The sequence below is a fragment of the Montipora foliosa genome, chromosome 9, assembly GCF_036669935.1.
Source record: "Montipora foliosa isolate CH-2021 chromosome 9, ASM3666993v2, whole genome shotgun sequence".
Classification (NCBI taxonomy): domain Eukaryota; kingdom Metazoa; phylum Cnidaria; class Anthozoa; order Scleractinia; family Acroporidae; genus Montipora; species Montipora foliosa.
In genome coordinates, this window is record NC_090877.1 from 6,341,653 (window position 1) to 6,364,152 (window position 22,500).

General features: G+C 50.5%; 4 protein-coding genes across 10 annotated transcripts in view; all 4 read right to left on the minus strand.

The window, feature by feature from the left end:
• Window positions 1–1,920, minus strand: part of LOC137971398 (uncharacterized) — a 4,182-nt gene extending 2,262 nt beyond the window's left edge. The window contains exon 1 of the mRNA XM_068818233.1: window positions 1–1,920. This exon is cut by the window's left edge and continues 2,262 nt beyond it. Coding sequence (XP_068674334.1) covers window positions 1–1,920 — 1,920 coding nt within the window.
• The window catches only part of LOC137970286 (globin C, coelomic-like), a 115,480-nt gene that overhangs the window by 47,500 nt on the left and 45,480 nt on the right, over window positions 1–22,500 (minus strand). The gene's annotated exons all lie outside the window — the stretch shown is intronic.
• On the minus strand, window positions 9,683–10,315 carry LOC137971399 (uncharacterized). The gene has a single exon (XM_068818234.1). The coding sequence runs from the start codon at window positions 10,313–10,315 to the stop codon at window positions 9,683–9,685; it is 633 nt and encodes a 210-aa protein (XP_068674335.1).
• Window positions 12,156–13,532, minus strand: LOC137971400 (uncharacterized protein F54H12.2-like). Its single transcript, XM_068818235.1, has one exon. The coding sequence runs from the start codon at window positions 13,530–13,532 to the stop codon at window positions 12,156–12,158; it is 1,377 nt and encodes a 458-aa protein (XP_068674336.1).

Below are 22,500 nucleotides of genomic sequence, written 5' to 3' on the forward strand. Positions count from 1 at the left end.
CGTCTGATGTTCGGGGGTATTGAACAGATGTGGAAAGTATCCTTTCTTGAGCTCGGTGAGCCCGAACGTCTTGGGGAAATCGCTCAGCGGCATCTGGAAGAAGGAGAGCGAATCGATGAAGCGTATGGTCGTTTGTTCGTGTGGGTAGGTGAGTTGGAGGACTTTCCCACCGTTTCGGATTTGTTCCAGGTCTCTCTTTTGCCGGTGGAGTTCATCGATGATGGGATAACTGTCATACCCTTTGAAATTATGAGCGATGACCGTCAGGGGTCGCGTTCCGTTTTCGGTGAGGGTTTCTAACCATTCCAGAAAGTGAAAGAGACAGTCGTGAGGATCTCGGAACGAGACGGGACGATCGTCGTCTTCTATTTCGGCCACTACGAGATTGGGCACGTGACGTCCCTCGACTTGCATACTCTCAATGTCAAAGAAAACGTGCAAGGGTGGTTCCTCATCGTCCTCCTCGTCGTCGTCGTCGTTATCGCCCGCCAGGAAAGCGTGCAAGCCAGCGGCGTCGTTTTCTAAGAGAGGCGCCAGTCCTTGGTTCAGGATCCTTTGGAAGGAGAGTCGCTGCCGTGTCAAACGTCGTTCTTCGGCGGGAGTCTTTTCGACTTGTAAGAAACATCGATGGGCATGAACGTCGACGTCATTCTTGCAGCACGAACATTTCCGATACCCGCAACGATGAGTTCGGATCTCTTTGAGACCACGTAACGTGTGGTGACATTCTTTACACTGACGACGGGTGGCACAGACGGAAGGATGTTCAGCATCCACGGGTTGACCGGTCTGGGTCTTGGTCCGATGGGTTTGGAGACACGTGTCTCCGTAGAAAGAACGTCCACAGAGAATACAGGGGGTCTGAGCCGAGCGGTACTGTCGGTAGGCCTCAGTATAATCAGGACATCCGTTTTGCAAGCAGGCGCCGCAATGATGGGTTCGATTGTTACGGCAGGCATGCTGACCCAAATGATGGTAGGCTTGGAAACACTGGCTGCAAAAATAATCTTGGCCGAAGAAACCAGGTAAGGAAGACAAGGCATCGTAATGACCGTCTTCGTGTAAGAGTCCTAACAACGTGTCCCCACGACCGTAAGCAAAACAAGCATAAGCGCGGTTGGCATCTACGACCACGAGGGTGTAGTCTTGAAGACTGGGAGCGGTGACGAGTTGTTGAAGTTGTTCGGGACCGCAGGGTTGAGGAGGAAGACCGACTTCCTCTAGAAGTTCTTGAGCCGCTCGTGTCATGCGACGATGGTTCCAGCGGGTCCATTGTCGTCGACGTGGGGGATCGTCTCGATGTTGATGGACCCCTCGAGCCAGAGCGATGGCGCGTGGACAGCATAGATTCTGGTCATCCTGTGGAACACGTAAGACACAGCGCTTGAATTCTCTGAGTCGCGTCGACGCTTGATGCCCTGGTAAATGTTTTCTTTTGTAACCGGAACCGGTGGGAGCCCCACGTACGTGAACGAAGGAGAGGGTGAAGGAATCGTCCATTTCGAATTGTTCGTTCGAGTTGAGCATGTGGGAAAGATTCCCGAGTAAAGCATCCACGCGCGGACCTTGAGCGCGCCATTCTCCGGCCCGCAGTCCCCAACCGTTGTAAGCATTGGTAATACGGTTGGAGGATAGAGCGATGTAAATGCGATCGCCATCGGGAATGTCTTGATCGTTGATTAAGTCATCTAGAGCGGTACGAAGACCTTGTACGAGGGCATCCGTCAGACGTTGTCGGGGGATGAACGCTCCTATCTGTCGAGGGCGAAGTTGAAAGACGCGTTCACGAACGCCGAGACGGACACTACGTCGTTCGACCACAGGGAGTCTTTCAAAGACGAAACGTCCTGGAGCGGCACCTCCAATTTGTTCAAACTCGTCGAGTGCTTCAGCCAAGTCACTGTCACTATCACTATTCATGATGAGATGTTTTTTTGTTGGAAGAAGACGGTGTGTCTTTTATAGAGAAAGAGTCACCTTGAACGACCTTGACGTGTACCCTGGATGGACCAATCCGGAGCGAGATAGGTCTCCTGGGGGGATGGGGGGGTATCCCCCCAGAGAGTCATGTGACCCCTTAGGAGCACGGGGATTGGTGGAACGATTCCTGTTAAGTAGTCCGATCGAGTGAGGAGTTTCAGAAAAGTCATGGCATCCGAACCCAAGAGACGTGCGATGGAGATGGCAGTTGCCAGACGTGCTATGGAGGTGGAGCAAGACCCCATCGATGAGCAAGAGGTGTGGGTCAAGCAAGAGAATGGACGTTGGCGAAAAGAAGGCCGGATTACCAAGAAGACTCCGGCGACCCGAGACGAGGCTTCGTATTGGGACCTGTTGCCTCCTGAAGTACGTCATCATGTATTGAAGGTTCGAGATCGAGAGGAGGAGAAGGACCGGAGGGAACGTTGGGAACCCATTCACGAAGAGTTACTCCGTCTACCACGTTGCGCTCAACATGGCACGGTACGTACCGGGTATTTGTATTGGGTGGAAATCGAAGCGGATCTGATTGATTCGTTTATTGTGTTTGATGTCTTTTAGATGACGGCGACGTACGTAGGAGAATCGACTATCGTCTTTGAATGCGGACCGTGCCGACGGTTTGCCCCTGGGGTTAATCCTGCGGGAAGCCGACGCATGAAATGTCGGTATTGTCTTTTGGGCGTGATGAGTTGTCCGGGGTATCGGTATTGTACGGGCAGGTTTCGGTCTCGTCGTCCAGAGGGTATGGTCGTGTGTCGTTGGTGTCGATGGCCCGTCTACAGGAGAGAACTTTTGTGTATGCCGTTTCGATCTCCTCATTGTCGTTGTTTTCTTGTAGGTCATGGTGGTGACTAGGTCGGAGGCGGACCATCATTTAGTCGAATGGGAATGTCGTTGCAGTTATGTGGAAGTGACGTGTAGACGATGGGACTGTGACTGTAATTGTGGGGTGTCTTATGCGTCTTACCGTCGTCCGGGATGTTTGATTTGTACCTGTGACGTGGGTTATGGGTTTCCGCCGTGTCGTCATGATTTGGGGGACTGGTGTTATTTGTGTCAGGGACATAATTGGACCCACAGATCTTGTTCTCTTTCGTAGATGATTTGTCGATTGGAGCAAACATTAGATGCGAGGATCTCGAAATGGGTATGGAGAGAGGATCGTTGGGTGTGGCAACGGAGACGACCCCGGAGAACGGAGGAGCAGCGTCGATGGAGGCGTTGTTATTTGAGGGAGATTCTAAGATAGATCGTTTTTTCTTTTGTAGGTGATTTGTCAATTTGAGGATATGTTTGGGGATGAGAGGCTGTCGAGATGGGTATGGAGGAATGGTTATTGGATGTGGCGACGGGCACGTCCTCCGAGAACAATGAAGCAATTTCGATGGAGGCAACGTTATTTGAATGAGGTTCTAAGATAGGTTCTTTTTGTTAATAGATGATGGTGGAGGAACATAGAACCAGAGGTTATCTACGTAGTGCGGCTTGGACTTGGATCAAGTGGGGGTGTCCTCAACGTTGCTACGCGACCGCTGCTACGTGCATTCACTGTTTGAAACGATTGGACCTCAACCACTTTGGTTGCCTGTGTTACGGGTGTCTCACTCGTTGTCGATGTGATGGGTTGGAAGTCTCCTACGGACGTCGTCGTTGTCGTACGGGTGGTCGACGATCTGTTTATCTTGAGTTTGAACCTTATTACGGTGACCGTTGATTCTTTTTGTCAGGAATGGTTCCCATGGTTCCAGGAAATTTTTCCAGACTTTGTTCCAGAACGTTGTACCTTGGCTTCGTGCGGATCTTGTACTTCTTATTGCTTTCGTCTTAGGGGCACGGGTCTCTTTTGGGACGAAATATTGAACATGACGTTTCGTTCTCTTTATTATTAGAAGTGGTGTCGTCTAAACCAGTTTACGCGTTATTCCTACCAACGGGGTTGGACGAAAAAAGAGATGGACATTACGGCGGAGTTGTGGAAGAGGATTGATGTGGATTTTTGGGATCCGTTTTATGGACTCGTTACCGTATACAATCGTCGATGATGGGGAACTGTTTTTTGTTTTTCATTAGGGTTGGTGTATCCTTAGATGTACCACTCGCTTTTCATTGGAGAGGGGTTGGACGGAAAAAGAACTGGACATTATAGCAGAGTTATGGAGGGCGGTCGGTACTCATGGGCGTATTCGTCGTCGCCGTCGTCGTCGCCGATAGTCGATTCTCCTATTCACGTGTGATGTCATTTTTCTGTTTAGACCTGGTGCAGTCTGCCTAGATTTGGATCGGGCCGTAGACCCCATTCCTCCAAAGAAGAGGCTGTTCATTCTCGAGTCTGGACGAGTATCAGAGACGAAATCAATCGACAACAAATCAATGGCGCCATTAATTATTATTAATTATTTCTAGTTCATGACGGTGTTCGCCAATGGGGACGGGTTTACGTTTTGGGATTCGCCTTGTTGTTCGTATGGACCCATCACATGCATGTATTGTCTTGACCGGCTCAATGACCAACGAACGAACATAGCACCACAGGAACATGCACGACATTGTCAGGGGACGTACCAACGTCGTAGGGAAAAATCGTCTGCGGTCGAGAGATCTTATACCCTCGTGTGGAATGATGATCGTTATCAGATGCGTGTCTTATGGGAACTAACGCCTCGATGTACTGTGGATTTTTCGTAGATGATGGTCCGTGCCGACCGATGTTTTTGTACGTGGAGTGGAGACTTTCATGTGCACGAGAGACGACCCTATACACCCATCGTTCGAATCATGTTACTGGAGGAACGTTTGACAGGCCTTTCTTTGTTTATGTTTTAGTTGCTGATCAAGACTAGAAACCTTTCTTGTCCACGTATTTGTGGGGTCTGTGAGTTTGGCGAATATACGATGGTGGAACGTTTGCAACGTATCGACAAGTATATTGCGGCTTATGGATTGTACAACAGGGACGTCATGCCATGTATCTCGTGGGCTACCTTTGGACTCGACGAATACGACGACGACGAGTACGAGTACCAGATTCGATATGATTATTACGTGGATCCGCCGTATTGGCGTCGTCGAAGGATGGTGCGCGGGGGTGATGGGGCATTTCGATTTCAATATGTGGGAGGATATGTGATTTTGCGGAGACGTTGGCCTCTGCTTATCTAGACACGTTTATCATTCGTTCCAGATCCAGATCCAGATCCATGCGGCTCTTTTTGATATATGTTGTTCCACCCAACACTGGTTGAGGAGGTCATGGAGAAGTGCAGCGATATGGCGTCTTCGTCACTATCGTATGAAAAGAGGAACTGATGGACATTTTCATTTCCATTGCAGATGCAATTACCCCCTGCACGGCGTCACCTGAGAGCGGTTGCACTGTTTGGACAGTTACTTTGTTGTGCGACAGCGCATGCCCTTCGTGAAGCCTGGCGTTATCGGAGAACACCCCTATGGCACCCGGAAAAACAGATCAAGAAGAATCAGAAGACGGGACATTTTTATTTTGTACCTTTTATTGACATTTACGGTCCTTACCGTCGTCGGACAAGAATATTCAATCGTAAATTTCGTTGAAAAAAATGTTAACCAATTAAAGTTTGAGTTTACGTTTCATTTGCATGATTTTCTTGACCACTTTCTCCGTCTTCTTCTTTTTGCCTGGGAGGTTACTGATAGCCCGAATCATCTTGTCGTCGGCTTTCCACTTGTCCTGTAAGTTTCTGGCCTTGGCATAATCCATGTCGTGGGTCTTGGCAATCTTGTCCAAACGATTGATGCCAGGATCCCCTCGTTTGAGTCGTTTGGCCAATTTGGTGCCAGGACCCATGTACTGATAGCCCGGCCAATGAAACTCGATCCCGGTCTTGGCCAGAGCCTTTTGCACGTCAAACTTGCCACCTCGCTGACGTCGTCGTCGTGGGCGTTGCCGTCTCTTAGAAGTCCTCGCCATCCAATCGTCGTTTGAGTTTCTTATCGAAATCCAACCAACCGGGCGGGCGTTGTAATTTATCTGTTTCGGTGGGACGTCGGCGACCTGATGTCTTCTTACGGACCTTTTTTTTGATCGATTGAGCGGTCGTCTCCGCATAGTCGGCCACACTATTCCCCATCATCCTGGGATCTCCTTGAAACGGAAGTTGTCCCCAATCGACGGAGGGAACCGGTGCCTTGGGGGGCGACTTTTTCTTCTTTGACTTCTTTTTAGGTGGGGCTGCTTTAGGTTGAGTCACGAATCGAAGTCGCTTTTTAGCTTTAGGGGTTACCGAGGGTGTGGTCTCGGGCGTGTCCTTCTTTTTCTTTTTCTTGACCAATTGCGTCAACATGGAGTGTAAGGGACCTTGCGCATAGGCATCGGCTTCGACATCGCGTTCGTCATCGGCATCCGGTCCGAACCCAATAGGTTGTCGTACGGCTTTGGTCCACCGTTTCTTTTGGTCGGCCAGAGAGTTGGCCAAGGTATTTTTGATCCCTGGAGGAATCTGATCCGACATGAGAACGGCTTCTTGTTTGGCGGCGATACGAGCGGCTTTGGCCAAAGGCATGTTTTCGGTCAGACGTTCCTTGTACACGTCTTCCAGTTGACGCAGTCGTTGGGGATCGATCAAGACTTTGTTTTCGAATCCTGGAATGGTCTCCACTTCACTCATCGTGAAGTATTGAGATCGTCGCGTCTCTCCCTGGTTTTATAGTAGAGGTTCTGTTTCTCGTAGCGTTCGCGTTCCAAATGTCGATTCAATTCGCAGACTTGTTCTTGCAAGACCCCCATCTTTTGTTCGGCAAGCTCCAAACTCTGATTGCGTTCTTGCAATTGATCGGTCAATTGACGGACAATGTCGCATTGTTCGCGGACTCGATGTCGAAGTCCCCGTATCTGATCCTGTAGGGCACAAAACGAACGAGGCCCGTACGTCCACGTGTTATCGCACCAACCATCGTCCATGATTGCGAAAATGATCTTGGATCGATGTCCACGGGCTTTTATCGTTTCCTGGGTCTTAGTATGTCACAAGCCGTGTTTAGCCTGTGTCCTTTGCTTCGTCGTACCACGTCACAAGCGGCGTTCAGACCGTCCCAAAGAGCTCCCCCTGTCTGATTCATCATCAATTGACGTCTCCTTTTAATAGAATGTTTTCGACGAGACATGTCCCCCAAGACCTTTTCATAAGGTCGAAGTCGTCCCACGATCTTGGATGAGACAGGAACATTCCCTCGGATCGTGTTCATGACCAATTCACTCACGGCATTGATTTGATCGGCATTGGCGGCCTGAAGACGTGCCCGACGGGTTTGATGATCGGCTGCTTTCAAGACGCTCCGTAGAAACGGCCATTGCCGTTGTATCCTCCACGACATGTTGGTGTGTTCCGGGCTATCGATCCAGGGGCGTTTCTTTTTATACACGGAGCACTCCTGGTCGTTTTCGTCGTCGTCGTCGACGGCGTCCTTTAGGACGTTTAGGAACAGCCGTTGGGAACATGATCAGGTTGCCGCCCCGTTGGACCCATATAGGTAAACCACGTCCGCGTTGACGTCTCCCGTTTAACCAAATACCGCTACCACGTTGACGTGCCATTGTTACCATGGGATCGGTTGGACTGTCCTTTTTATAGTTATCGTCGGCCTCTGAGTTTACGTCCGAGTTTCTCGAAGAAGATGGTACCTTTGTAACGCGGCGGTTTATAGGCAGGTGGTGGTTTATAGGCAGGTGGTGGTTTATAGGCTGGAATGTGTGTGTACACGATGGCCGAGTCGTCTCCATGACTAGCGTCTTCGGCACGTACTTGAGCCACCATGTCATCGTATCGTTTACGGTGACGAGCTACCATGTCATCGTACTGTTTGCGGTGACGAGCCACCATGTCCGCGTACCGTTTACGAGAACGTGCTCGGACTCGAGCATTCTTCTGCGCCAGACCGACACCCGCACCAATGGCAGCACTCACGAGTGGCACGCCTGCAACAATCAAAGGAAGGAATCCACCGCGCTGTCGTCGTCGGGTGGGGGGTTTTCTCTTTCTTCGTTTCATAGTTATCGTCGACCTCTGAGTTTCCGTTTGAGTTTCTCGAGGAAGATGAGACCTTTATAACGAGGCGGTTTATAGGCAGGAATGTGTGTGTACACGATGGCCGAATCGTCTCCACGGCGAGCGTCTTCGGCTCGTGTTCGAGCCACCATGTCATCGTACCGTTTACGGTGACGTGCTCGGGTCCGAGCATTCTTACGCGCCAGGGCAGCCACACCTCCGAGAGCAGCACTTGCCCCTGCTACGATCAAAGGAAGCACCCCGCCACGCTGACGTCGTCGTCGTCGTCGTCGTCGGACGGGTGGTTTTCTCCTTCTTCTTGGTTTCATAGCCCCCTCAAAGGATGCGGATCCCCACGCATCATTCGATCCATCACCATTTTTCGTGCCCAAGGTTTTCGTTTGAGAATCCGTTTCATCATACCGTAATTATACTCGGGTGCTTCATAGTGGCCGGTGACGCCTTTAGCACCCATCCTTTTATACCTCTTGTCTTTTCCTAACGTGTACCCAGCAGCCACAGCTTTACCTAGGATCGACAAGAGGCCGCGTCCACGTTGTGGGGGTCGTCGTCGTTGCCGTCGTCGTCGTCTGGTTTTGGGCATGATTGAATATCGTATACGTTGCGCATGTCCTTTTATGGGTTACTGAGTCGGGAGGAGGTGCGTCGGACGGTGGGCGTACCGCCATCTTCGTAGACCGTGGTCACGGTGTTGGTATGGGTAATGTTCCGGATACGACGTCCATCCGTCCGTTGACGGGCGTCTTGAGATAACAAATCCATTTGACGACGAAGTCCATCCTGGTTCAATCGTCGTCGGCCTCCACGGCGACTGCCCCCTCCAGGAGAACCTCCGCCACCAGGAGAACCTCCGCCACCGCCACCGCCGCCTCCACCGCCTCCGCCGCCTCCGCCGCCTCCGCCGCCGCCACCGCCTCCGCCGCCTCCGCCGCCGCCACCGCTACCTCGACGACGGGAACCTGCAGGAGAACCTGCTGGAAGAGGGCGTCGACGCGGACGTTTCCCACCAGTGGTAGGACGTGGAGCTGCGGTGTTGGAAGGACCACTGGCAGCAAAATCTTGTAAATCTTGGTCGGAGATCAGGTAATCTCTTTGGATCTGTGCTCTCTGAGCGACGGGGATACTCCCGTCCAAGAGAGAACGCATCATGAGTTGTCGTTGGGCTAACAATCCATCGGACTCTAATCCCCCGGTACCAAGACCCAGGTCGTCCAACAAGGCATTGGGTTCGGGTGTCGGCACACGACCTTGATCCAACGTTTCCAAAAACTCTTGAATCGTGCTATTGGGGGTTCGTGTTCCGACGCCGGCCGGACTGTTTCTGGGAGCCATATTGGGAATACTGTTCCCCACACCGGCCGGGGACGTACGCGGTGTCCTGCTCCCTACACCGGCTGGGGAAGAAGAAGCCATCCTGGGTTCAGAAAACGATCGGGTTCCTAGAGGAATGTGTCGGGCGGTCTCGAGACGTTCACTCAAAGCCAAAGCCCGTCCTCCTTGTCTTCGACGTCGACGAGCCGCGCGTTCTTTAGCTCTATGTCGTTGTTGTTGTTGACGGTACGCTTGCAATTCCTTTTGATATTCGGAAGGGTCGCGTTCAAATTGAAACTGGTCAAACGGTGATCCGGGACTGGAAGGTGTGGAAGGAGTTTGTCGACTCATTCACGTTTCCACACTTGGGTCGGACCATCTGACGGTGTCACACAACTGAACAGTCGGTACCGATCGTCTGAAGCGGGATGAAGGTCCATCATTATATACCCGTACGGGCGTTGCGTACACCGCTCGAAGAGACGAAGGACGTCACGCCATCGATCGGGAAAGGCTTGTAACGTCAAGGCTCGAAATCCCGATTGATCTCTAGGATTCTTGAACACAAAGAGATAATGGGCATTCCTGGAGATGGTCTTGGCATACTTGCCGGGTGGAAATAAGTCTTGACACAAATACAACACCGTGATGTTCCGATGATGCGATTCTCGGGTGAAGAGATCCAACACGCGTTTGTCGTTCCCTCCTTCGTCCATGAGATCGTCCAAGACCAGGATGCCACCTTGACTTTTTCCGAACCATTGTCGAAGATCCGAAATGTCAGGGATCCCTTCGTGAAATCGGATCCCACGACCTTTCATCCGTTCGAAACGCGGTTGCCATACGGCATAGCAGTAATGACACGGTTTGGTCCGACCTCCTTCAAAGACATCGCCTTCCGTCAAGAGGGCTTCGGTCAATTGCGTCTTGCCACTCCCCGAGGGACCGACGATCATCGTACTACTGGGTTGTCGTATCATTCTTTCCTCCACATATGTACATGGTCTTTTTTATTTATAGCGTTTCTTTTTTTCTTCCGAAAATGAAGACACACGCGCGTCACCCCTGAACCAAACACCGGTTTCGTTCCATCCATTTCTTTCACACGGACATGGACGGTTTCGGTGATCTGACCTCGATGATCGTGATACTGTATGTGTCGAGGTTCCCACCACTCATTGCCTTTCCTGTACGGTACGGTACGAAGCAGTCCGTCGTAGACATTGGCTTCATAAAGACATGTCGTCTCGATGAGATCGACCGTCACAAACAAAGGTCTCTCCACAGACTGGAGCGCTACAGGTGTATGTCGGAAGTTCTCAAAGGCTTCATTCAGACGAACAAAACGCCAATTATAAGCTTTGGCCATGATCATGAAGATAGCTCCCTGATCCGCGCTCGTCCATCCAGACCCTTCCAAGACGGTCATGACTGAATTACGGGCAAAGGACTTAGACGCAGCCGTTGCCGTTAATTCGTTGTACCTCTCTTGTGTATAATCGACCCAGGGCTTTGCCGGATCGATTGCTTCTAGAAGTAGGTTGGGACCCTTCTTGTACCTCTCAGGCACGCTTGCATAAAAACCCTTCACTGTTTTCAACCAACCCATGTTCAAAGCCAGTTCAAAGACCCATCCAAAATACTTGTACATGGCGCCACTGAGGTACACCTTGCTATTGTCCAATATGAGATCGTCTCCATCCCAACGAAAAGTGGCCACCGTCTTCTTCTTCTTCCCTTCACTGTCCGTGATCTCGAGAACCTCTCCTGTCCGAAGACCAATCTTTTGTTCCATCGCATCCAGGATTTTCTTCACAAATTCGACCCCCGTCTTCGAAGGAGTGATATCCGTCAAGGAGACCACGTCCCTCACATTCCTCGCTTTACCGTTCAAGTACGCTGTGTAGTAAAAGGTGCACAGGTATCCTTCTCGAGCCCACGTGTCTGGATGTGTTTTTTTGTACATATTGTACGCGTATTCCGGATGAATCAATAAACTCTCGGAATGTCCCGGTATGGGTACGGGTCGAACCGGTGGATCAGGAAACATCACACCTGACAATCCCACTTCCCATTCGACATCCAGGATCGTGTTTTTCTTCTTGGGGAGACGAAGACGAAAGTCGTCTGCCTCATTATTGGGAAACTCCCCTGGCTGAACATTGCTCGACAAGATCAAATACTGCGACGACATAATCTCTGTTTTTTCCCTTTCCGTTCTCCCTTATTTATACTCAAGACAAAGACACGGGATGACAACCAAAAAATTTTTTAATGGAAAAGAACCGGTTCATGCGGTGTACAACCTTGAAGACAGGGTAACGCATTGACCTCTTGGACGATTTGACGACGTACTTGTCGACCCACTCTTCGGTCGTTGGCTACAAAATCATGGGGAGAAAAGGTTTGCACAAACTCGTGCATGGTACGTCCCCGAACCCTCTCTTTCAAAAACATCAAAGCATAATGACCGCAAGCGGTACTGTTCAAAGCTTGAAGGGTCCTGTCGTTCCATTGCACCGAATCCCATTCGTCTTCGAGCCATCGTTCCAAGTCGGGTGCTTGGTAGGTGGTGATGGGGAGTCCGTAACTGTCCATCACTTCACATTGATTCTGTTCCGTCCAAAGACCCAACCAATGTTGACCCGGTTCCCCTCGTGGATCCGTATTCACAATGTAGGCGGCCCGCGTCGTACGGGGCGGTCGTGACGGAAGCCCATCGGAGGGATGGACACCGTGAAAGACGCGTTTCAGGATCGGATCGTCCAAGGCCAAGGCGCGTAAGGTCACGTCACTCAAGGGCACAAATTCCATTTCTGCTCACTCGTACTTTTGATACAAGACGTTTCCGTTGGTACCGGCTTGGAAGTTGTCTTCGAATTCGCCAAATACCAAAATGGTGATGTTCTTGTCGGGCGCGGTATTAAATCGGATTTCCAGACGCAGTTTGCCTTTTTGTTTGGGATTTCGATGATACGGTGAATCGGCATTACCGCTAGGTACATTGTTAAACATGAACAACGTGCAATTCTTGCCATAGCCCCAGTCTCCTGGCTGGATCATGTGAGGACGATGATTCGCTAGGGAACCACTGGTTTCCAAGAGACGTTGATAGCCCAACCAGTCTTTCCGCGTATTGGTGCCATTCAATTCCAAGGTCGGATAGGGATATTCTTCTCCGCCCACCAGTTGACGGATACTCTTCACTCCAAAATCTTGGAAGGCGTACGGGTAATACTCCAAATCCCCATTGAATGCTTTGCTATCCAGCAGTCCGATGACCAAGCGGTCGGGAAGACGGCCGGTAAATATTTGGTCTTCGGTCCACAAGGTGGTCTTGCCATCGAACGAGAAGGTTCGGATTTGACTTTTGACCATAGGGTAATTCGCCATTTGACCTTTCACATCGATCTTGGCCATCAGTTCGTTACCCACACTGACGTTCAGGTTGACGCGACACAAATGAAAAGTGACTTTGATATCCCCTGCACCCAAGGTGACGTATTTTTTGACTCCTGTACCGCTGGTCTTGGTCCCAAACAGGAAAAAGTCCGGGGTGTTGCAAAAGAGTTCCATCACCATTTCTACGCGAGGGACTAACAAACGTCCTGTTCGCATGGCAGCCAGATGAGGATACATGATCATGGTGGCTTTATTATTGCTGTAAAACAGTTTGGTGGCTGTCTTCAAAGCGTTCGTACTGTTGTGTGCCCATCCGGCTGTGGTGGAAATGTCGTCATTGGCTCCCGAGGCCGCCAGCTGTTCTTCCACGTTCAGGTAATTCACCCAACCTTGAGGGGCCAACAACGTATCGCCTTCGTCTCGACTGTAATTCAAGAGGGTCTCGATGAAAGCCTTGTACATGTACGTATCCGTCTGTTCGCTCATCAAGACACCACCCAACCGTAGATTGATCTGCTTGAAGAGACCGTGGGCCAGATTGTTGGTGACGTACATAAACTTGGTGTCGTCGGCATCCGAGGAGGCATTGGTATCGGCCACAATGCCATTGGTCGCCGCCGAATTCAGTTTCAGTTCGATTTCGAAAAAACTACGTCCCAAATCCACAAATTCGTCCAAACCGGGAACGGTAAAGGTGATGGGCACGATGCCCGTCATGGCGGCACTATACGGGATCATCCGGTACGAATCGACCGTGATGTCCGTCGACGGCATGGTAAACAGTTCCACACTCATCGTGTTCTTCTTCTTCTTCTGTTACGTCGAGATCGTCGTCGTCGTGATGCTCTCGGTAGGTGCGGGATCAACCAACCACCGTACTGAACGGGGTTCCTGCCTTTTATAGTAGGGGCAGACTGACGTCGACGGTAGGCGCGTTGTCGACGCAACCGTGAATGGACGACCATCGGTCGGTGAATCATTATCGTCTAAAGATGGATGCCACACTTCGTTTGGCTTTTTTATAGGCATGTCGTCCCCCGGCTTTGAGACCGACTTTGACCAAAGCGCCCGCTTTTCGTTTCAAACCGCGTTTCAACGAGTGTCCCACCACACCTCCGACATCGTTGAAGGAACGACCACTCGCTGCGGCTTGAAGCCCCGTTTGCATGGCGTTCATCAAAACGGGCGAAGCAATCTTGATCAACTCTTCGGTGGCCCCTGATCCGCGAAGGTACGGAGGATAATACCGTGTCAAACTACCCCCACGCATGATGAGGACGTCTTTGTTTGACGAGGATGCAGGACGTCTTTGTTTTATACGTTTTGTCGTCTCCGGAACTGAAAGGTGACGATGGTCCTATCACCTTTTCCCAGGTCAGCCAGACGTCCATCGTTCTCGGCCACACTGACTTCGATGACGTCCAAGTAACGACGACGCATGGGCATCCATTGAATGTGGGTGGGTTCGAAATAGATGCTACCTCCACCTTGTCGTTGATAGTGGACTTCTCGTATCAGAGGATGTTCGGCATCTCCCATGACGTTACTGCTCACTACGTCTGAGTAGATCAATAAGCTTCGGGAGGTATGACTTAGAGCATTCTGGAATGCCTTGTTCAAATTGGTAAAGTGCCACTCTACCGTGAAGCTCAGGACGAACCAGGACGAGTCGGCAAACCATAAGCGATCCGAGAGCAATTCCGTACTGGCCACCCGCTTTGATTTCTTAGTCTTTGAGTCATAGAGACTGTATCGAAGATTGGGACCCAAAGAGTGGGTCCCCTGGTTGTTGACTTTCAACCATCCCATGCGAAATGCCAAGTCCTTGATGATTCTTAGTTCCACTTTATTACCGGAACTAGGATGACTTCCCAACACCCCAATGTCCTTTTTTTCCAAGATGACCGTCTCTCCTTCCCAACGAAAAGTTGGTCGATGTGTGTCCTCCACCACGCCATTCGCCACGCCTTGTAGAGTCCCAGTGATCTCCCGATCGATCTCTTGGATCACGCCTTTCATGAATCCGACCCCATCCACGATGAATGGAGCATTCGCGACGATGTTATCGCACCACACATCTTCCGTACGTGTCTTGCGAGTGTTTGTCGATTCATTCAACAGTTGATACCTAAGTTTCACCATGACAATATTGGACTCTTTACAAAAACCCTTGAGATCCATGCCGCTATCGGGTAGGGAAACGGACGTCAATCCGACCTCCCAGTCCCCTTCAAATTGGATCCCTTGAGGGAGTCGCGACTTGAACGTACTGGTCCGATTATCCGGAAACTCTTTCGAAGGATCGCTGAGAACGACGATGCGATTCATGACGACGACGACGAAAATGAAGACAGAGCGTGCTTGTTGTATTCTTAGGAAAAGCCACGGGACGACCGTCGATTTCCTTGATACGGACGTGGATCGTCTCGATCTCAGATCCTCGTAGGCGATGGTAGTGTACCTGTTGCGGTTCCCACCAGACACCTCCACTTTTATAGGGAACGGTACGCAACAGTTGGTCGTACGACTCCTCCAACCATTGACTTTCCACTAAATTGACGTAGACGAAGAGGGGACGTTCGATCGGTTGCTTTGCCAAGGGAGTGGGTTTCAATCTGTTAAAGGCCTCGTTCAGACGAACGAATCGCCAGTTGAAAGCTTTGGCCATCACCATGAAATAAGCATTGTTATAGAACACACTCCATCCCACACCTTCGGTAACCAAGGTCGTCGGTCCGCTCTCCTTGGTAAAACGATTAGGGTACCCTACAAAGACGGATCCATCGGTAAATGTTTCTTTGGTGTAATCCGGTACTGGAGCGGTCTCGTCAATGGCTTCCATGAGGAGATTGGGTCCTTTCTCGAAGTAACCTGGCTGCCAAGTTGCATGGGCCTGGTCCGGGGCCGTCGTCTTCCTGGTCAACCATCCCATGTGTAAAGCCAGTTCGAAGACCCATCCAAAATACTTGAATATTGGTGTTTTGCTATGAAACACAAGCGTATTATCCAAAAGCAATTCGTCTCCTTTCCATACAAACTTGGCCATGGTATTGTATCGCGTCGTCTTTGGAGGGGACTGAGACGCATCCGTGACTTCAAAGTAAAGATGTTCTCCGGCACTCAAATTTTGATGGATCTTCTGATTCATCAGATCTATGATCTGTTTGACAAATTCCACACCCGTCTCGGAAGGAGTCAGCTCCGATAACCAGATGACCCTTCGTTGATCTTGATTTTTGACCATCTCCCCCTTGGCATTCTTTTTCCAGGTGGTATAGTGGAACGTACACACGTATCCTTCCTTACCCCATGTCTCTGGATGACCCGCACCACGGTACGACTCGTGAACCAGGATCTTTTCGGGGAACGAAGGCGGTGGTGGCGGTGGTGGCGGAATGTCAGGCACAGAGACGCCACTCAATCCCACTTCCCAACGATCCGTGTCCTGCTGCCAAGCACGATCGCTAGGTAAACGGACTTTGAACTCGGAAGGACCATTATCGGGGAATTCGGATTTTTGAACATGACTCGACAACGTCACATAACGAGACATCGTGTATGGTATCTTTATTATATCTTTTGTATCTTTTTATACATGTCGCAACGCAGAACGAGGAATCCAACTATCGTATTTCTCAGGCCAACCTAACCAACGCACTTTCACGAGTCGTTTGCGTCGTTGCAAGATCTTTTCCACGCGGAACAAAGCTTCGTCGGGTACGGTGACTTTCTGGACATCTTCTTCGTAGAAACTACCTTCGAGAGGTGTTCCATCCCATTCTTTCAGTTTATACGTGACCACGGGTCCGGGTACCACGCGTTGTACGACAAACACTTCTTCGGTCCAGCCCGGCAGATACCCTTTCTTGAACGGACGATGTTTCTTACTGAGTCGAACGCGATCGCCCACTTTGAGTTTGGGACGAGGACGCCGTTTCAGGCGTTTGCCGTACAACGTGGACCACACCGCGCCTTCGTTCTTCTCCGTCACGTCGCGTGGCGCCATGCCGATACTCCGATGTCGACTCCCATTGTACCCGTCGAGGAGTTGAGGTAACACCTTGACATACACTCGCGTATTACGCGCCGTGAAATAACGATACATGCGTTGCTTTAACGTACGATTAAAACGTTCGATGATGGAGGCTTTGGCATCCCCGTGCGTCGAAAAATGGTGAATGCCTTCTTTTTCCAACATGTTTCTGAACGGAGCATTGTAAAATTCTTTTCCGGCATCCGTCTGTAAACGCAACGGTTTCCGTCCACTCTGACGCAAAATCTTCTCAAACGCTTCTGTCACGGACAACCCGGTCTTGTTCTTGACGGGAACGGCCCAGGCATATTTGGACAACACGTCGATGACCGTCAAGAGGTATCGATTTCCTCCATTCCATTTCTTGAGAGGTTGCATCTCCACCAGATCGGCTTGCCATTGATCGTCTTTGTGGAACACCAACACGGGAGACGTCTGAAAACGTCGACGGACCGGACGATGTAACGTGTAGGCCAATTCCCCTTGCAATTCGTCTCGGGCTTCTTTCAAGGACAACCCTTGGGCCTTGGCATAGCGGGCCACACCGCCTAAAGCGCCGGGCGTGCCGGGATCCGTGTAGGCGGTGACGCCGGAAGCACGGCGGCGGTTCTTCCGCTTCGGCATGTCTTGGTGAGAAGGAGTCGGACGGTCAACTCCAAGAGACTAGGCAGGTCTTTCAAGTACCGTTGTTCCAACGTCTGCCACGTAGCGTACGCTCTCTCGGGTCCTAGAGTTCGCGTCAACCAGGTCAGATACACGACAAAATGAGGCCATTTATAGTCGGCCTTGCGTTTCAAAGCGGCGAACGTGGCTATGGCATCCACGGGTTCTTGGGTGGGCAACCCGTCCCATTGATCGTCTCCTTCGAGACAGGTCATCAATTCTCGACATATCCAGGTCAAGATCGACCAACGGAGACGTCGTCCGTACTCGCGATAAGGCAGACGTACGATTTGTTCGAGTCCCACCCTCACCACCCGACGCCCCAATTGAGCACACGACATCATCATCATCACATGTACTTTTATTCAAAACATTTCACATTTGCTGACTTTTATACACTCCGGAATCGATACGAATCTGATCAAAATTCAAATCAAAAAAACAAGATTTCAGCAATCCTGGTGTGATGGGACGGATCCGTTCCAATCGTCGGCACCATTCTTCTTCCCGTTTCTCCATCCTCTTCTTGAGGTACGCATGATCCGGCAACGGTCCGAAAATGAGCTTCCTCTCTTGCTCTTCACGGTGCTTCTGCCACTTCTCCTGTTCTTCCCGAGAGATCCGTTGGACCGTCTCGTGATCGTAGCCCTCGGCACGCCTCTTGAGAATCGTCTTGCCCCAGGCCAGATCTACCCACTGAAAAAACTTACACGATTCCTCTTGCCGACAAGCCAAAAAGAAACGATCCTTGTTGGGCGAGTCTGGTTTCACCGTCCGCGACAAACGCGCCTTCTCCTGATGGTAGCAATGCCAGGGTCCTCGTCGGACATCCTCATGCAGCTGCGCCTCGATGGCATCGATCCAGGTCTGGATTCGATCGGCACCCATCACGAACAAAGGACACACTCCATCGTAATCTCGGCAGTACAGGTACGGAGCGCCATTCTTGGTCAAGCCACCTGTTAACGGGGTGGCATGAAATGGGCACAATACGTCCTTCGCTCCGGTCAATGGAGGCGGCGGCGAGGATCGGGACGACGACGAGGGCGACACCACCGGTGGTGGTGGTGGTTCAGGAGCGTGTAGGACAGGATCAAAAGGCACGTCATGGTGCACCCTACCTTCGGTCAACTTCACCTCGAACGGTGGATCTGCATTCTGTTCGAGAGGCATCGTGGCCATCACCTGTTCGTACGAAGGCAACTCGGGCGGCACAGAGGCCAGCAAAGCATCCAACTCACGAGCCGCTTGGTTCAGTTCCTCGTCCTTCTTCTTGATCTCCTCTTTTCGTTTCGTGGCCGCTTTCTCACGCGCTTCCTTGTAAATTTTGGCAGGCGGTTGAGCCGCTTCACGAACGACATCGTCTTTCTTCTTACCTCGTTTGGTCGGTTGTTTCTTACCCAAGCCAGGATACCTAGCAGGAGACACACCTCCGTATTGCCACGACGTACTCATGATGATCAAATGGGATCCGGGCTCGCACGACACCGTCCTTTATAACCCGTAGCACGTGTCTCCCACGTGGACACTCTCATAAAACATCGAAGCTCCTTTCTGCTCTCTCCATTTGTCACAGCATGTCTCAGGCAGCAGCCACGCAAACAGAAGACAACGACGATCCCATCACCTTACGACTTCTCAAACGTATAGACGCTCTCCTGGATCGTTACTTGTGCAAGTGTTGTCAGTACGAAAAGAACCGACTCCCTTTGTCAGCCTTAAAGACCTGGAAACCGGATGCTAATGTGTGCTCAGAGTGCAAATACATCTTCGACGATGCTGACGACCCCGACCCAGACGTGCGCAACCATTGGTGGTCCAAACGAGGATGGCGCACCAAAGATTACTGGTCCTCCGCCGAATCCTCCTCCGAAGACGACGAAGACGACACACCCCTTTGATGACGTGTGCTTCGTCCTGGATTTGGAATATTTTTGTAGTGGGCGACAAATCTTACCTAGAGAACTGGGATACTGCGACCATACTGGGACTCATTATGGATCCATCCACTACAAACCTTGTGTGGAATGGCCCCATCTCTCTGCCAAAGATCAACGCACCGCTCATTACGTTTCCAAGTACGTCCATGGTCTTCCCTACTATCCCGGACAAGACTATCATGTAGCCAGTGAACTCCTGGTCGATGTCCGGCGTCTCTACCAACAATTCAAGACCCCACAACGGACCCTCGTGGCTCACAAAGGAGGCATGGAAGGTCAATGGTTGGATACCTGGCAGATTCCTCATCTAGACTTGGAACGATGGGGATGTCCCAAATTCGACGATCTACCCCGTCTCTCCGTCGGGTCGTGCGGGCGACATCAGCATCCCTTACAATTGCATTGCCCTCAAGTCGAATGCTACCATTTCGTTCAATGGATGCGGTCTCAGCGACTCTTGTCTTACGACACGCGTTACATCAATCACGAACGCACGCAAAGAATGCTAGCCAGTCAGACACCCAGGACCCCGTTACGCCCTGCCCATTGGAAGACGTTCCCTCCACCCAAGTTGAACTATTTTCTTAAAGAACACAAATGTAACCGACAATGAAAATAAAACATGTTTTTAATTCACAACGGTGTCCTCTTAACTTAACTTAACTTACACGAGTAAACGAACGATCACCAAGGTACTTTCGATAATAATACAATTGTGTCTCTTTTCTGGCACGCAACCATTCCGTGACTTGACGGTGAGGAAAACGATAATCCCACCAACGAAGAAAACGTTCACTCTGATGAGCGATCTCCCTCTCCATCAAATGTTCCACCTCACTAAAAAACAAACAAAATGTCAACGTCCCAACAGTCCCTCTAGTGTGGTTAAATCATCGTCCGACAGATCGGCAAACTCAAACCTGTCGTCGTCGTCAAACTCGTCGTCCTCATCGTCCGTGGGATCTGTGTTGAGATTCCAGATGGTCCGGGTCACGGCATCATACACTTGTTGGACGATGATGTCCTGCCGCTCATCGTACCGCGGGTAATTCTGGTTCTCGTTGCCATGCAGATAGACCTCCCGACAATGCGGACAGGTCCAATGACTTCGGGTCAACCACCATGTGAGTAAGCAACCCACGTGCAAAGTTTGGTGGCAGCATCCCATCTCCACCAAAAGGTCTGTCTTGATCTTGGTGCCTTGGATGCCTCCAGGCAATTTCTTATTCACCTTCTCCATAAACGCTGTCACATCATTATCACATTTTAAACCAAAGTCCTCCTCGCCACAGATGACACAGGGGAACTCGGTGGTATCATCGGCATCGAGGAATTGTCCTGCAGGTTTGGCCTTCCCCGCCCAACGCATAGCTGCCTTCATTTCTACGTCGTCCACCTCCTTGTCTTTGTCTTTCTGCCGAGTCGAGATGTTGAATATGGGACCCGTAAAACCCATTGTAGGAACAGCGTTGTTGTTGTTGTTGTTGTCGTTGCTTCCGTGACCCCGACCGATGACCACATTCATCACACTGACCATCAATCGACCATTTCTTTCTTGCCTCCGTGCTCGTCGCATATCTCTCGTTACTTCTGCGATGGATAAACAACCTCCCATAGACTTTTCAAAGAACAAGAATGACGATCCTTCCAACGCCTCGGTTCTTATAGACCTCTTTGGACCTCGTTTTCAAGAAGAGACCTTTCCTGGAGGGGTACCCCCCCACCCCCCCTCTCTAAGTCACCTGACCTATCACATGACCTATCAGGGGCTCTTATAAGAGCGTGCGATCCTAAACACCTTCATTCTGTTTGTGATGCTTCAACAATATGCCACCAGTCACGCGCTCGCAAGCCAGAAGGGCCAGAGAACGACTCGCTCGACTCCATGCGTTTTATCTGGAACACCGGGAGGAACTCCTACGGAAGAAAATCGAGCTCGAGCGGAAGAAAGCCGAGCAACGAGAACGAGAAGCAGCAGCCATCCAGAAACAGTTCGAAGAGGACAACAAATGCGTCATCTGCTTCGAATACCATCTGACGGAGCCCCACAAGCTCGAGCACCTCTCCTTCACCACCATTTGCCGCCACCTGGGTACCCTGCGCAAACTCCGGTACCGGTCCCACCCGATGAAGATGTTTTGCTGCAAGCAACGCATGCACGACCGGTGTCTCTACGCGTTCCTGGCCACGCAGTATGGTTACATGAACCAGAACCAGCGAAAGGAATGGCGATGTCCTCACTGTCGGACCAGTCTGATCGTAGTAGCGAAAAGATGCTTCCCCCAGACCCCAGAAATGGACCGAGTAAGAAGAAACTTATTCGGCAGTTAACAAACACCGCTGATGTATTCAAACCCGTTCGTCGTCGTCCTTCCTGCTGGGCTCGTTTTTGTGATCGCTTTTATGTCACGTTTGTTCGATTTATGTATCTTCATCCTTTAGCTCAAACGCACGCCATGGACGATACATCCCTCATGATTTTATGTTGTCTTGCTATGTTAAACTTTTTAGTAGGTTAGTAGGTATGGATTCCTACACCATGGTTTAGGGACGAGGTTAGACACCAGGTCTCCTCATACGTTCCCGTTTGTAAAATAAGTTTTGTTTAATTAAACCGTTGATGATTCGAGAAAAACAAAACACACTAGTTTGTCTTGATGTTCCCCCCGGATCTCGCTCCACATTCCAAACATACTTTCGATGATGTCCCCCAATTATGACGTCAATTGGACTTTGACCCCACCGTCTCAACCAATCCTGTTCACGTGTGCACGTGATAATGGCGGACCTAAAAATATCCACCAATCAGAAGCCGATGCATCTCATTAAAAATCGCTCTCGACCAATCAGAACGCTCCCTCAAAACCGGCCTATATTCCCCCATAGTACTACTCCTACACAAATTGCTGAGACATAAGGAAGCTGAAATCGAAAGAAAGGAAGAAAGAAAAAAGGACTAAGTGACAACAGAGTAGGCGAGCAAGTTAAAGGCGACCTTTACATCGTAGCGACAAAGTATAAATTATCGTATGGAAAATCAAACAGTGGATCTGGCTTTAGGCATCCTCGTGATAAGTTCAGGTACAACAATATATTCATTTTCTGAATGTAGTGTGTTAAGTAGAGA

Excerpts from the sequence above, each read along its gene's own strand:
- LOC137971400 (XM_068818235.1), bottom strand. The coding sequence starts at position 13,532 with ATGAGTGTGGAACTGTTTACCATGCCGTCGACGGACATCACGGTCGAT.
- LOC137971399 (XM_068818234.1), bottom strand. The coding sequence starts at position 10,315 with ATGATACGACAACCCAGTAGTACGATGATCGTCGGTCCCTCGGGGAGT.